At 40.9% G+C, this 15,452-nt stretch overlaps 1 protein-coding gene across 4 annotated transcripts in view; it reads left to right on the plus strand.

The window, feature by feature from the left end:
• Positions 1–15,452, plus strand: part of ATP8A1 (ATPase phospholipid transporting 8A1) — a 1,017,459-nt gene that overhangs the window by 282,475 nt on the left and 719,532 nt on the right. For all 4 annotated transcript variants that reach the window (XM_085642166.1, XM_085642168.1, XM_085642167.1 and 1 more), the window contains exon 6: positions 10,310–10,350. In XM_085642166.1, coding sequence (XP_085498292.1) covers positions 10,310–10,350 — 41 coding nt within the window. The remainder of the gene's footprint in view (positions 1–10,309; positions 10,351–15,452) is intronic.

Raw genomic sequence — 15,452 nt, forward strand, 5'->3', positions numbered from 1 at the left:
AATGATTGGGACGTATTGTTGAAAATTGGGTTGCTGGTTGACTGGGGTGTGATCTGTGGTCAAGCAGCAACCACAATCCTTGTCATGGTAAGGCAGAGGCAAACGCCAAATTAACCTATGCTCAGCCCTCTGGTAACTTGGCACAGAGCAGTCAGGCTTAACTTAGAGGCAATGTGTGAGGTATTTGTGCTATACTTCAAACAATAAAAAACAAAAAAACACCAAACAAAAGATCCCACACCAGGTTAGAAAATAGGGCTTAATTTATTAAATAAAACAAGACCAACATGACAAAATCCAATCATTAGAACCGGAGCTTTGAATTTAAAAAAAATAAACTCCTAAAAGCACAGAGCACCAACCGCGACTATCTTCTCGCGCTGGACTAGGTCAGAGTCCACAGTTCTGGCTGACTGCAATGGAGCACGGGTCGGGGACAGTCTCACGTTATTCCCGCTGAAGTTTTATCTTAAGTTTTGTGCCAAAAGTCCACTCCGCATTAGAGAGTGTCGCAGGAGGCAAGGAGAGCATTGTGGGCGGTGGGCGACGTGCTGCAAAGAGCAGCCCAGGTGTTATAGATGGGCGGGCTGAAAGCTTAGCTGTGGCAGTCCTCCGCGGACGATCAATTTTTGCTTTGCGAAGAGACTGGCTGGCGATGGCTTGTGTTGAATTTTGGTGTGAGTGGCACGGTTCTGATGCAAACTAGCCTGTTTATTATCGTAACGAGCCCAAAAGCTTGATTTTAGGAGCCTGTGAGTCACATCAAGGGTCCAGGGCCTGAGTGTTTTGCACTACCAGGACATGTAAAACTTAAAAGTACATGTCCTGCTTTTTAAATATATTTTACCCTGCCCTCTGGGCTGTCCAGAACCTACCCTAGGGGTGACTTGCATATATAAAAAGGGAAAGTTTGGGCCTGGCAAAAGGTTTTTTTTGTCAGGTCGAAATGGCAGTTAAAAACTACACACACAGTCTCTCCAATGGCAGGACTGAGACATGTTTACCAGGCTTCTTAAGTGGGTGGCACAACCAGTGCTAGAGGCCTGCTAGTTGCATTTAATTTACAGGCCCTGGACATGGGTAGTACCACTTTAGTAGCTACTGACAAGTAAATGAAATATGCCAATTGGGTATAAGCCAAGCATGTTGAGAGCACAAACACCTTAGCACTGGCTAGCAGTGGGAAAGTGCGCTGAGTCATAAGGCCAACAAAAATGAATTCAGCAAAAATAGGAGGAGTGAAGGCAAAAAGTTTAGGGATGACCTTGCAGAAAGGGCTAAGTCCAACACGGACGGATTGTTGCTGTGTTGGGTAAGTCATTTGGGAGAGCTAACTCTGGTCTCCAGGGGAGGCTTACCTCCTTATCAACCTGATGGAGTTGCAAACGAGTCGCTTTGTACAGACCGCGTTCCTCCTGACCATCAAAGGAAACAGGTGCAGGTACTCATCGACAACACAACCGACATGGGGCAAACGTGGTAAGCAGGGTGGTGTGTATTTGTGAGTTCTTTGGCTGCTACTATGGCGCTGGTGCGCAGTGTGCCAGTTCTGGAAATATGCCAAGCAGTAAATGGGTTTCCCTCCACACATTCACAAATTACTAATATCTGGACATCCAGGTCCGGCGGGTCAGACACTTCGCTCGATTGGTCCTGCAGGATTTCCTGGCCCGGGGTATTCCGCATAGCAACCACCTGGCGAGGTACTGCTTTGGTATCCATCCACAAGGGGAGGAATCTGAGGGTAGAAGGCTTTATCAAAAGAACATGTCACTTACCTTTGGTAATGCCTTTTGTGGTAGAGACACTATCTAACTGCAGATTCCTCGCCAACCTATCCTTCTCCTTGTTCTGTAGAATGGTGTCATACAGTCCATTAATAAGATTCCAATCTGGAAGTCTGCAACCTGCCACACTCGGATTTCAATAGCTCTGCATCTATCAGCGCAGACCGGGATCGGAATGAAACCAACGTCAGCGCACGGGCTTGGTGTATATAAAGAGGACATGATGTTACATCCAGGGCGGGAGAAATCCGATATGGAGCCAAACACCAGGGATTGCTACAGACGATTACGGATCCAGTCTGTTGCCTGCTAAAATTCAGAAGGTGAAGAATCTGCGGTTAGATAGTCTCTACCAGAAAAGGCATTACTGAAGTAAAGGCCAGATGTACGAAGCTTTTTTGAGGTCGGTAATGGCCCGATACGTTACTGCAAAAAAGCCTTTTTTTAATCTACAAATTCCCAATTTGCGATTTGGTAATTTATCACTGAATGACAAATTGGCCTTGCAATTCGGTATTAGGAAGGGGCATGTTTAGAGTGTCCCTTCCCAATAGCGACTGGCAGTGGTATGTATGAATGTTTTGCGACCGAAATACAGTATTCAAAATTTTCGGCCCACTCAGAGTTGGTGGTAACCCATTCACACCTTTTTAAATGTTTAGGTAAACCTATTTGAAGAGGAGGTAGTAATCCTATGTATACTGCCTACTCTTAAAAAGTGAAAAGAAAACTCTTAATTTTACATTTTGAAATGCAACCCATTGTCCGTTAAGGAAAACGGGCGGCAATTTAAAAAAAAAAAAATTGCTTTATTTAAAAGCAATCACAGACATGGTTGTTTGCTGACCCCAGCAGGCCACCATCCCTGTGTTTTTTTGCAATTCCCACTGGGAACCGAGGCCTACCTCAAATATTAATGAGGTAGGTCTAGTTGCGACCCACTGGGAATCACTGAGTGTGTTAAACACACATTTGTACACCACTGTTTGCAATTACCGAATTGCTAAAATTTTCTATTTGGTAATGGCAAACCCTAGGATACGTACATCTGGCCAATAGTAACCTTGTTCATCTGGTTTGCTATGTTACAATTGAATGCTTTTGGGGTCTTATAGTTGGCCACTACCACATATGGAACTTTTAGACTCGGACCTGTAATTTGCTGAACTAGAGAAAAGAAAAACAAAAAAACTGTCCACTAGGTGGACAACTTTCTTACCATTGAGTAAAACTAGTATTGCCTGGACTTTTTTTTCCCTTTTCCGACCAGGCGGGCTATTTTCCTCACATTGTAGTGCATTTACGTCTTCATAACAAAACCAAATTTGTCAGGGTGGACTTGGCCTAGTCTAATGACTACTTTTGATGTACAGTTACCTGCCAATTTTGAGCAGTACTCTTAGTCTATTGTACAAATATGGCTTGGGGTATTTTCTGTGTCTTAATCATTGTAATATCGTCTTCTCCCATGGAAGTATGACCTTTTCTACTTGTGCGAGGTGATTACGTAGGTGTGTCATTTAAAGGATTAGCCAGGGGATAAAGACCTTATAGAAGTTGCTTGTAATGCTAGCTTGCCCACTTTGAGTTTTTGAAAGGCCTGCTTAAATTAATCTTCTTCAATGCCCGTCTCCAACTGTTCAACCCACATTTCAGGGACTTAAGTCATGTACGTTCTTTCAATATAGTCATTTCGATATGTGCCATAAAGTGTCAACAGTTTAAATAAAAGCATTAACCTTTCCGAATTTTCAAACTTCCATCCTCCTTAGTCCGTTTTCCCCCATTATTGGAGATAATTTCTTGCACATAGGACTTTTCTGTTCTGTTCACGATCTGTATATGGAAGGTGCGATCATGTTCTATTACTAGAGTCATAAGAGTTGGTTTGGAGGTGTCCCCAAAGTGTAAGTTTCCTTAGGCGAGTCCGTGAGATCATGCGTTTGTATAACCGGGTCATTTTGTTTAGTTCATCTTCTAGTTTTGGTGTTTCTTGTTTTCTCTGCCTTTTTGATTAGCCCTTATGCCAATAAACGGGCCATACATGACTGCCTTAGGTGCATCTCAGACTCTTGATAAGTGCACCCCTTTGCCTTCATTCATTTTAAAGTATTCCACAATATGTGTTTCTGCTTCTTTTTAAGAATCTGCTGGCACATGCACCAAAGCTTTTTGCGATCGCAAACGGCGCGATTCGCAAAAATCGAACAATTGCGATCGCAAAATTAGCTTTTGCGATGCATCAAGGGTCAAGGCCCTCGCAATTTGAGAATTCGCAATTAATTGCGAGTTCACAAATTGCAATTGCATTTAAGGAATCGTATTTTGCGATTCCTTAAGTGCAATGCAAGAACCACTTTAAAGTAGCGATTTCCCTACTAGGGTGCGCAAATTACCATGCAGTTGAACTTCATGGTAATTTGCAAAAACTTTGAAAAATGCACAAAAGTGCATTTTTCAAAGTTGTAGGTTACACACACACATGTCCTTGGGACATGTGTGTGCGTAACATTTGTGCACAGATCAATTTCAGGGGTGCAACAGGGTGTCCTTTTGACACCCTTGCACACTTGAAATTGTATGAGCAATTTGCAAGTACCGCTTGGTATTCGTAAATTGCGCATGCAATTTCCCATTCGGAAGCCATTCCTTATTTGCGAATCGCAATTTGCGACTCGCAAATAAGGAATGTGTAGGAATCGCTATTCTTATAGCGATTCTTACATGCATAGGCTTTTGCAAGTCCTTAATTGCGATTCCTTAAAAATCGCAATTAAGGACTCGCAAAATATGACCTTGATGCATGTGCCTGCTAGTCTCCTATGAGGAAGGGTGAAGCTTCCAGCACGCCCCTCTCTTTGTCTTAGACTAATGTTGGCTTGTATTGAGGATGGGGCTTGATCTGCGATTATATGTATATATTATATGTTAATGCTACTCTTTGTTCTGTTGAGATGTGAGAAGTAAGTATATTCCTTGCTCACTCCATATCTCTCTCTGCCCAATCGAATTTATGATGTACTTGAGTTTTTTAAAGAAGGCATTGCCCCCGCTGGTAAATCAACCATGATGCCCACCACAAGCTGTTAAAGCCTCCAGCCATTATAATTGCTCTGACTGCAAAGTATGGGAGCTGAAGCTTAAAATCCATCAAATGCTGTCATTCAGGTGCTTAGGGAGTACTCTGTCGTCCCTTTAATTTGTGACCTTTCCACGGGGCCCCTAGATTGTTGGAAATCAAACTTCCTTATCTCTCTTCCTAGCTATTATTTGGATGTTTTTAATGAATGATGGTTACCCAATTATGTTTGGTGTTTGAAGAGGAGGACTACACAGGTGAATAATGTGTGTTTTATTTAATTTATTTATTTTCATTTTATGCCGATTTTTGTTAACTGAGTCTCGTGCAAACAAATAATCTCCAGTTGATTATCAAGCACAGATCTCTGTCCTCTTCTCACAGGCAATTTAAAGGTCGTTATATTTGGTGAACATAGATAATAGCTGATGTGGATAAGAACTGCAAAACATTAAAGAGCAACCATATAACTCTGGGAACCTGGGTTCATAACCATATAGTAAAACAGTGGTTCCCTGTGGACATTTAAGGTGATAAATTACTGAAGGAGGAAAGCAGAGGTAAAGAGCTTCTACTCTGTTTGCAGTGATCAGAGGAATACACATAATTGAGTGCAGTATTCATCTACCTACCCTCCTAGCCTAAATTCCCCTCCAATTCTCCAGCTAATGCTCTTGTTATCCCGTTGGTGAGAAAATCAATGAATAACTGACAGATCAGTGGAACTTTCGGGCACATGCATCATTGAAAATACCGGTCGCAAAAGGGCAGATTCACAGAATCTGCCCCTTTGCGACCTGTATTTTTGCATTTGAGATGCATCAACCCAAATGCAATTTTGCAATTTAGGGAATCGTGAATTTTGCCATTACCTAAACTGCGAATGCATTTATGGAATCGCAAATTGCGATTCTCTAAATGCAATGCATGATGCACTTCAAAATTGCGATTTTGCAATTTGGAATCGCAAATTACCATAAATTTCAAGTTGATGGTCATTTGCGAACACTTTGAAAAATGCATAAAAGAGCATTTTTCAAAGTGCTATGTTACTCATACACATGCCTTGGGGCATGTGTGTGCACAACATGTGATCACATGCCAATTTCAGGGGTGCATCAGGGTGGCCTTTTGGCCCCCTTGCACCCTTGAAATTGCATGCGCAATTTGAGAGTACCTATTTGGTACTCACAAATTGCGCATGCACTTCCCATTCATTCTCATGGGCCTGTAGCGCCATAGGAATGAATGGGAAGCTATTCCTTAATTGCGAATCGCAATTTGCAATTCGCATTTAAGGAATATGTAGGAATCGCTAATATTTTTGTGAAATGTACATGCATGGGCAATTGCGATTCCATAATTGCGATTCCGTAATGATCGCAATTATGGAATCGCAATTACCTACTTTGATGCTTTTGGCCCTAAGAGTTTAACCTCCAACCTAGGAGACGATGCATGAAATGAGCCAAAAGGCCCATGATCCCGTCCCATATACGAATCGATTTATATGAAAGATTTTAAATAGCAGCGCATCTTGGGCCCCTCACAGATGTATATGTGGTCTTGTGAACAGAGACTCTACTCTATGAAAATATGTCCTACTAAATGAATAACATTGCAAACTTAAGAATGTTCCTTAGCTACCTGATACATGTAAAGCACATTTATAAGGATCACTCACATTAAGCTTTAAGCAACAGCATTTTAAAATGTCTGAGTTCGTTTTCGTCTTGTTTCGCTCCTGCTCTGAGCTCCAGTCTTTTATCCAGGTGTCTGCAAAGCTCATAGTTGTCAATGCTGCGTTGAAGTCCTCCGCTTCTTTACTCTCATTATCTTCTATATCCTGTAAGGTTCTTTTTAGAAGCGCAGTGACTTTTTCCTACTCTGCGAAGAGATGCTCATTGTTATTGGATTCTTATGGAGAGGAGTTGGCCTAACAGCTAGGGCGGTCGACCTTGAATCTGGGGAACTGAGTTAGAGTCTCGGCAACGACGCTGAACATCATGTGGTTCTGGACAAATCACTTAATCTCCCCGTGCCTAAAAAAAATAAAATGTGTCCTCATGCAACGCGACTGGTGTTATGTAAAGCGCTCTGATACCCAAAACCTTCGGGTCAAGTTCGCGCTATATAAAACTCTGTAAAATAAATTACAAAATATGTAATTCCAAAGGGAAATGTCTTCATAAACCTGATTCCCTAAAGTTTGTGGTAAGAATCTAAATCATTTGTTGCGCTGTAGAGAAGTTGAGATGTCTTTGAAACGAAATTTGTTCTTTGCTTTTTGTTGCTGTCAGAACTGCCCCCTTTATCCTGAAAAGTAGTGGAATGGCACTGAGCGGTCTCTAGGTTTCTGATCTTGATACTGATGTTTCTAGCCTACCCTGCTCAGTTTACATCCTTTGGCTCTACTTTGAGTTCTCTCTTAAATACTGAGAGGATATCCAGGGGATCAGCTTCATTAGGGCCATGATTGGAGTTTGTATATTGGTAGGAGCCCCTGGCCCTGCTGTTTGAGGGAGGTTCTTTTCTCTCCATCAAATTTGGCTTAGGTGATGGGAGGAGGGATTTTTGTTAGCCCTTTCTGGTTGCCTTAATTAGGATATATTCATGAAAAAGCAAGCCTAATGATGTAGGTAGTGCCTCAGCCACAATTTTTAATTTTTTTTTATTGAGGTACAAGGTAATATACATGTTACAGGAGTAACCACATATCGCAGTTATATCAACTTGTCTCACAATTCACATTTCCTGAATATTATACAACTTGCTAAATATCATTGCCGAGATGTACAGGGGTATTCTCTGAAAGTTGTACCCCTAACAAATTCTAAAACAAAAACTTAACATACTCAACATTCCGTCCCCCTACTGCCATCTGAGTCATACACTTTGAAGGAATGTACTTTAGGCCTGGCGCCAAGAGGCCACCACCCTAGCCCATGCTGGCACAGTGGGGGCCGTAGGTAGTCGCCAATGAATAGTAATGGCATGCTTTGCTAAGAGTCCAGGAACTTCAGCGCTGGCCGTTCCATCTTAGGATGCGGGAATAATCCCAGGAGCACCCCACCAAGGGAATCGGGCATGGGGAGGCCGGTTGCACTACTGAGCACTTGTAATATTTGAGACCAGTCGGTCTGCAACAAGGGGCAGGCCCATAGCTGATGGAGATGGTCCGTATCTGGGAGTGAGCATAGTGAAAGAGTCTGGCTAGGTCCGTCTCCCATGCGGTTTGAAGTGTTCGGAGGGATCTGTCGGCTTGGTGCTGAAATATTCGGTAAAGCCATCAAATCTGTTTCCCTTACATTCCTGCTGTGTATAATATCTGGCACATCTTGTGAGTTAGGGGTATGTGAAGTCGGGTGCTAAATAATGTTTAAAAGGAGTACAGAAAATACGCTCATAAGTAAGTGATTGCCCGGGTGGAAGATTGCAATTCTTTATTAATGCAGGGAAAATGGATTATCTCACCATTATGGAAGAGAACACCCATGGTAGAGATTCCCGCTGCATGCCAGGGTCGTATATGCCCCATCTTCAAGCACCCTATGGGCAAGTGTAATCCCAACTGGGGAAAAGCAGGGGCAGAAGGTTTCAATGTGTCCGTTAATTTATTGGTCCTAGTCAAACATGCCTTTGCCAATTTGAAGAGGTTTGTGGCCCAGGGAGGCAAGCAAACAGAAGGAAACATGAGATATTTAAAAGTAGCATCTCTATAGGCAGTTGGCAAAAGCCTAGTTTCATAAAGGGAATGACCAGCGAGACAGCTGGTTGTCTACTGAAATTGTGTGACTAGATAGTAGCGCTCGAAATCTGGAAGAGCCAGCCATACTGCATCTACTCGGAGTTTCAGTGTAGCAAGTGACACCCTACGTTGTACCAACCCCCAAATTAACATAAGCAAGAAAGCACCAAATTCACCCTATGATCTGACCTGGAGGCAAACTCAGAGAAAAGCTTTGTGATGTCAGACATGTTAATGTCATTGTCACGGACATAAAAGAGGAGATCGTCAGCATATAGGGACACTATGTGCATGGTGCCACTGGTATCCCGCAGATCGCTCAGAGCGGACGAATCTGTGCCGCTAAAGGCTTCATGGGCATGGTGCATTATAACAGTGTCATATCGGGTCCCTGTACCAGTGAGCGATGGTGCCGATATGCACTTCCTGGGATTCACCCAAGCAGAAGGGGTAGAGCATAGAATATCTTTCCATTTCTGCCAGTAAGGTCCTATCCAGAATAATCCCAGCACTTTATGCATATAGTCCCAGTGCATGGAATCAAATGCTTTCTCCAAATCCAATGGAATGCAGACAGCGCTGGGTAAAAGAGTTGACAATTTGTTGTTAAAGTGTCATAGTCTCCGAAGATTCAGAGAAGTGTTGCAACCTAGTATAAATCCAGCCTGGTCTTCATGTAATGAAGTCTGTTAGTTTCGGTAGTAGGCGGCAGGCATGTAATTTAGTTAAGATTTGATAGTTCATATTTAAAATAGAAATTAGGCGTTACAACGCTAAATCTGTGGGGTCTTTGTGGGGCTTAATTAATGTAGAGATAAGTGTGGTATTGAGAGTCAAGGGAAGTGAGCCCTTAGAAAAGATGGCTTGGTATAGGATCAGTAATTAGAGTGCCAATTGGAGGGCAAACTGTGCCAACCGTACCTGGGAGCTTCCCATGAGGCAGTTCTTTAAGGACTGAGAGGATCTCTGGGGATGTAATGGGTGTGCCTCAACTACATAACCCCATTTTCTGGAATCAAAAGGAGAGAGCTTAAGTGTGAGCAAATCCTTACATGGTAGTATATTTATCAGGCCCCACATCATAGCCTGAGACGCTGAAGTGTTTTTCTAATTTCATACCACTATCCGAGGCTAGGAGCATGGGATGCAAAAATTGAGTCACCTGCATTTTGATATTACAGCCTGATAGACAATATTTTCTACATCCAGCCTTATTACAATTATGATGACAGATGTTTCGATTGGTAACAGTAGTCTAGTGACTTATGTGGCTCAACCTTTCCCAGTGATTCCTCCCACTTGATTCTAGGCCCCCACAGAGGGGTAGGAAGAATTCTTCCGGAGGTATAGAACAGCACTTACCGGCTGCTGTCTGGTAGGATAATGACATAAACGTGCCATTTGGCGTGCTGACGTCATTGATTGTGGTAGGAGGGATCCCTTGTCAACCACTGCGTGTTTTGATTAGGTGCGCTGGCGAGATTGGTAACTTTGGAATACAGGCAAAATAGATGGACTGTCTTGCAAGAGCTGTGGAGGAAAACGGACATTGAATATAATTAACTTTTCTGCTGTAACATGCATTTCTTTTAGATTTAGGTGTGCACTACTAAACTTTATTTTGCTTTTAGATTCCTATGTGTTATGGCAATGTCTACAAACAATTTTAATTAAGTGTTTTTTATTTCCTTCTAGTACTGAGGAACGGTGCTTGGGAGATTGTCCACTGGGAAAAGGTTTGTTTTATTCACCTTAAACCTGCACCAAATATTTACCTGTTGCACGTAGACTGCCATAGCATAGAAAGTTGTTTACAATGCATGTTTTTACTCTGCAGGTCAGTCTTGATAAGCCACATGCTACCAACTTGCACTAATCTATAAATTATACTCGCTTTTCCTTTCCGTTGCATGAATGTAGGTGTTTGTGGAAGTGTGTTTTTGCAAGTCCGAATCTAATATTCACATAAACCACATTTTACCACAGATGAAAGAAATGCTGATGTATATCTTGAAGTCCTCGTTAATCCACCAACAGAGAAATCTAGTTTATGTTGCAAGTGCTGAATATTATTTTAAAATACCTGTTAAAATATGATTAATTTCGAACATATTGCCACATAAACCAGCTTTAAGGTTGGAAGTACTTTGCAAAGTATTGCAAATATTTTGTAATATGCGAACATTCAGATTGAAAGCATTTACAAACTTGCCTAATACCCTATATGACTGTACATATTGGTTCCTATGAACACGCTTTTTACACTTATTTGAAAATGTACCTGTTGTGCACAAGAATACCTTTGCAGTTTGAATTCATGGGCAAAGGGACTCCAAAGTAATTGGCAAGGATAGACCTGTCGCATATTGATTATTTTTTTCCTGTGTGTGTGTTTTCCCATAGAGAAAGCATTCCCTAGTGCATCAGTTGGCATCAAGTGACATCTGTAGTTAAACTGCTCTAATTCCAATATCGCTTAGTTTTTCATGTTATATTTATCAGTACAAATACTAGAAATGCCACTATGGATAACCGTAATACTTACGACTCTTAGTAATATCACTTAAATTGGCTTCCACGTAGGTAATTATTCTGAGATTAGTGTAATCCCCATGTGTCTAGAAACAATGTTTCTGGATGAATCCGGAATTGCAAGTGGTTTGGAAATACCGAATTGCTACTCTTTCACCGCCAGATTTCACCAGTTACATCTGGGGAAATTGGTTGGTAAGAAATGTCCGAATAATGTACAGTTACCAAATAATGGATAATTATGCAGGGAAATGGGTTCAGTAACACTGATTCCTGTAGTAATTTCCCATGTATAAAGGCACAATTACAGTCCCACCTTCAAAAGGTAAGCGATTTTCCTCACAAAGCCAGCACTTCAGGAGAGTACTCATGAGAAAGTGGAACATGTTGCCACATGGATCAGACCTCAGTGGTATTTTTGAGAAAATTCCTTTGTTTGCATATCAACGATTTAAAAATATCAAGGAAATAGTCCTAACACCAAGAAACAATTCAACAACGGACCATTAGAAAAACAGACAACAGAAGACCAGAGCATATCTATACTAGAACTGCAAAAATGACAAAATCAAAGGTGATTTAGTATTGCGCCGAGCCCATACAGTGGCAGAACATTCGAAATTGGGAATCCGGCTACAAGTTACACAATGGACTGTCTCTGTTTAATGACTGTGTGGCTTTATATATGTTGGCAAAACTGATTGCAAAGTAAAGACTAGATTAACTGAACATGAAAGTCATATAATCACAAATATGAGATTCACTGTAGAAGTAGATGCCAAAGAAAATTGGCATAATATCAACCAATTGAAAAGTTTGGTGTTGCATGTAGGGAGACTGAACCCAGAATGGGATGCATAAAAGATTCTGCTGCAAAGGGGGATGTATTGGATGGAAAAGCTGGGCCAGCTACAAGGGAAATGTGTGAAGACATTGAAATGTCATCTTGCCTGTAGAATGGCATTGAATGTTGCTTATGCAGAATTACAAATTGTTTCTAAAACAATGTAAGTTGAATTGCTCAGTAGTATAGTGATGATCAAACTACAGGACATACTCAAGTTTAAGATTAAGCCCGATTAAGTACAGAAATATTGTCATAGTGAGTGATAGCCATCATAAACAAACTGTAGTTTGCTTTACATACTGTGTGATAGTAGGTGTCATTTCACATTGTCTCTTTTGAATATGCATCCCCATTATTCATCAGTAAAATCTCTGCAATGGGGAGGGTGGCTACTGCTTCGATTCCGTTAATAGCTCTGTTGACAAATATTTTATGAGCTATTATCTCTAAATTGTTAGCATTTATCATCTTAAATCTTATGGAAGTGTCAGCAGTACACTATAAATATCCTATCCGAGATGGCGGGACCTTCGAAGATAATATAAGTTGTTCATTATGTTCCATTTGAATCATAGTATTCCTCCAATATGATGGATGTAATCACCACCAATAAAAATGGGCTGTAGATGACATAGCCTTTATGACTAATGCCACGCAGTGTTTTCAGCATGGCGCATGAGTAGTATGCCGCTCACCATGGCAAAGAATGGAGGTCCTCAGGAACCAAAAGGAATAGACAAGAAGGTATTTTATAATCGTAGTTTGTTTACACTTTCATATTTTATGGGCATCTGTTGTAACAACCATACCACTCATGTTTGTATTTGCTTGTTTATGGAAAGATAAATCAGTTACACAAGATATCAAATCATCATTGAAGTTGACTCTCCCAGGTCTGAAATATATTGGGGTTGCTGAAAAAGGTTGTTGCGACATATAAAGCAACATATGAATGTACAAAGAAATCAGTATATGAATAAAATGGAATCCTAAAATGTTGGAATAATAAAATTGTTCACTTTTAATGGAGTTGGATAGTAATTTATATTCGTTGGGACGAAAGGATTTTAGCAAATGTGTACAAAGCTATACATTTAAGAAAGTCTTTGTAGACCTATGAGTTACAAAGTGGTGGTAGTTAGGACATGCTTCATGATTTGGAGGACTCGGTGAGGATACATTTAAAAAAATCTCCATCTAAATGTTTTTGTCTGTCTTCTTATATTGGAATGTTTTGCTTAATTTGGAGTAGGCCATCCGTTGCTTTTCTTGGATAGTTGGCAGAGACCACTCAGAAGTGGATGTGCTAGATCAGGGGTTTTTCGTAAGTCTAATAGAGCTGTATTCATGCCAGATTTTCAGGATAACCACTGACTATGCAAATGAGTTACCTTCAGATTAATTATATGCCCTTTTACCTCATCAGGGATCCTAAATATAGGGCAGAGGTCCTGGCATTCTGTATATGTGTTTTACACCTCTGCTCTAGATGTTTTGGAAGGCCATATGCACAGCTTGGAACCAATAGCTTTTGGGCCTGTTTCTGACACTGGAGAGAGCATGACAATGTGTTGCTGCTTTCCGTACCTTTCGCACCCTTCTCTGAATCAGCAGTGGTATATTGTAACACATGTTGTGGCTAACTTGGGGAATATCTTGGAGATTTGTCTTCTGCAGCTTTGCCACTGAAACCTGTGGTATGGATGTAACTAGCCATTCACCATAGCCAGATAGCCAGATAGCTCTATTTCTATTTTTCATTTTGTGTTTTTGGTTTTGAACACTTTCTTTGTCTCATCTATCCCATTATAAAGGCTGGCTGTCATAACTAATGATTAAACCAAAAATTACCTGAAGTTGGCCAGAACTTTTATGGTCCAAAGTTCAAGTCTGCCTATCAACACAATGCACTTGGCTCCTACGAGCTCCAATTTGATGAACTTAAAAAGTTTGAATTAACAGACTTTTGAGACCTCCCTCCTTGCCCCGCCCTGTCCTTGAACTGCTCAACATTAATCCACTTTAAAAACCTCATTCTCTGCTCCAAGGTTTTCTTCATTCATCCAGATGTGGGACACATTCAAGGACATATAACTAATAGCCAAATAGACCAGAAGTGAGCGACTGGGAAGTGCAGGTGATAAAACAATGGAAACACAACATATAACTGTTGCAGATATACTTGTAGACTTCAGAGGCAGTTAAAATATGGTTCGTACCTATCGATTATTAGATGCATGCTTGCGCAAAACTTGCTGTCTAGTCATCTGCCTTACAAGCCTCGCCAGCTCCACTGAGCCTCCATCTTTCTTGCCCTTACCCTAGGTAATATGGAATGCTCAGTACCAGATTCCACAGCAAACCGCATCAACTGCCATTGTACATAATCAAAAAACTTGTTGGACAAAAGAGTTACTTTATGGTCTTCTCTTAATCCACATTTGGAAAACAAAGAGTGTGACAGAAGATTGGAGCATCTGGGCAAATTTGGCCCATTATCCTTTGGGAAGCCATTGAGTTTGGAGCAAGGAGAAAAACGAAAAGTGCAAATCGGAGTCTAGGTGTCAGGGCATAATTGTCCTTAATACATGACCACCAAACTAGTACTGATGCAAAGAGGAAGGTTTGATCCTCTGATAATCTTTTATATACCAACTCCAGACTTGCTAGATGATCATCTTCCTGCGAAACACTGATAAAGCATAGGAAAATATTTAGAGTGTGAGACTGTCCTGTTCATTGAGCTCAATTCTTGTTCATACTTGAAATTCTGCCAGTAAGGGTGTTGCTTTAGATTTATGTTTTAGGATGACCTTATCTGGATACATGCAACTCTAAACAACAATTAAATACACTTTGTGAAACTCTTCTCTTGGATAAGTAGTATTCCATTCATGCTGTTTAACATCCTGTTCCAACCCAGCATTGCTTCAGGACGTAGAAGTGTCCGCAGTCTTCTGTGTATATCTGACTGGACTTGTTCATTTGTTGCATTTTCATATATATTTCTCCTGGAGAACAATTAAAATCTAATGTACAATTTCAACTTGACCATGTGTTCCTGTATTTCTTAAAGTCATGTTGCTATTGTAAAGACCAAATGTGTTCAGTATCAAGGGGGAACCATATCAAACTTATTTTGTTGAACTGAAAGGAATACCTCCCCTTCAAATATAAGGCATACAGATATCGCTTTAAAGAAATGGATTTCCCCAAATCACAAAACGAATGAGATCATTAACATGTTGGTGCCTTGCATGCATGTTAGTGTATACATGTGGGTATGAGATGAACAGCAGGTACCTGCTCTCCTCACGTTGATCATTTTAATAGTTAAAATGCCATACTTCATAAGCATGCATGAGCGCCTCTGATGGTAGTGAGACAGCGGTGCTCACTGAAGAAACAGTGCACTTAAAAGAGAGACTATTGCCCTAGATATCTTGGTAATGTTTATGT

Source organism: Triturus cristatus, chromosome 2_2 (genome assembly GCF_964204655.1).
Source record: "Triturus cristatus chromosome 2_2, aTriCri1.1, whole genome shotgun sequence".
Lineage (NCBI taxonomy): Eukaryota > Metazoa > Chordata > Amphibia > Caudata > Salamandridae > Triturus > Triturus cristatus.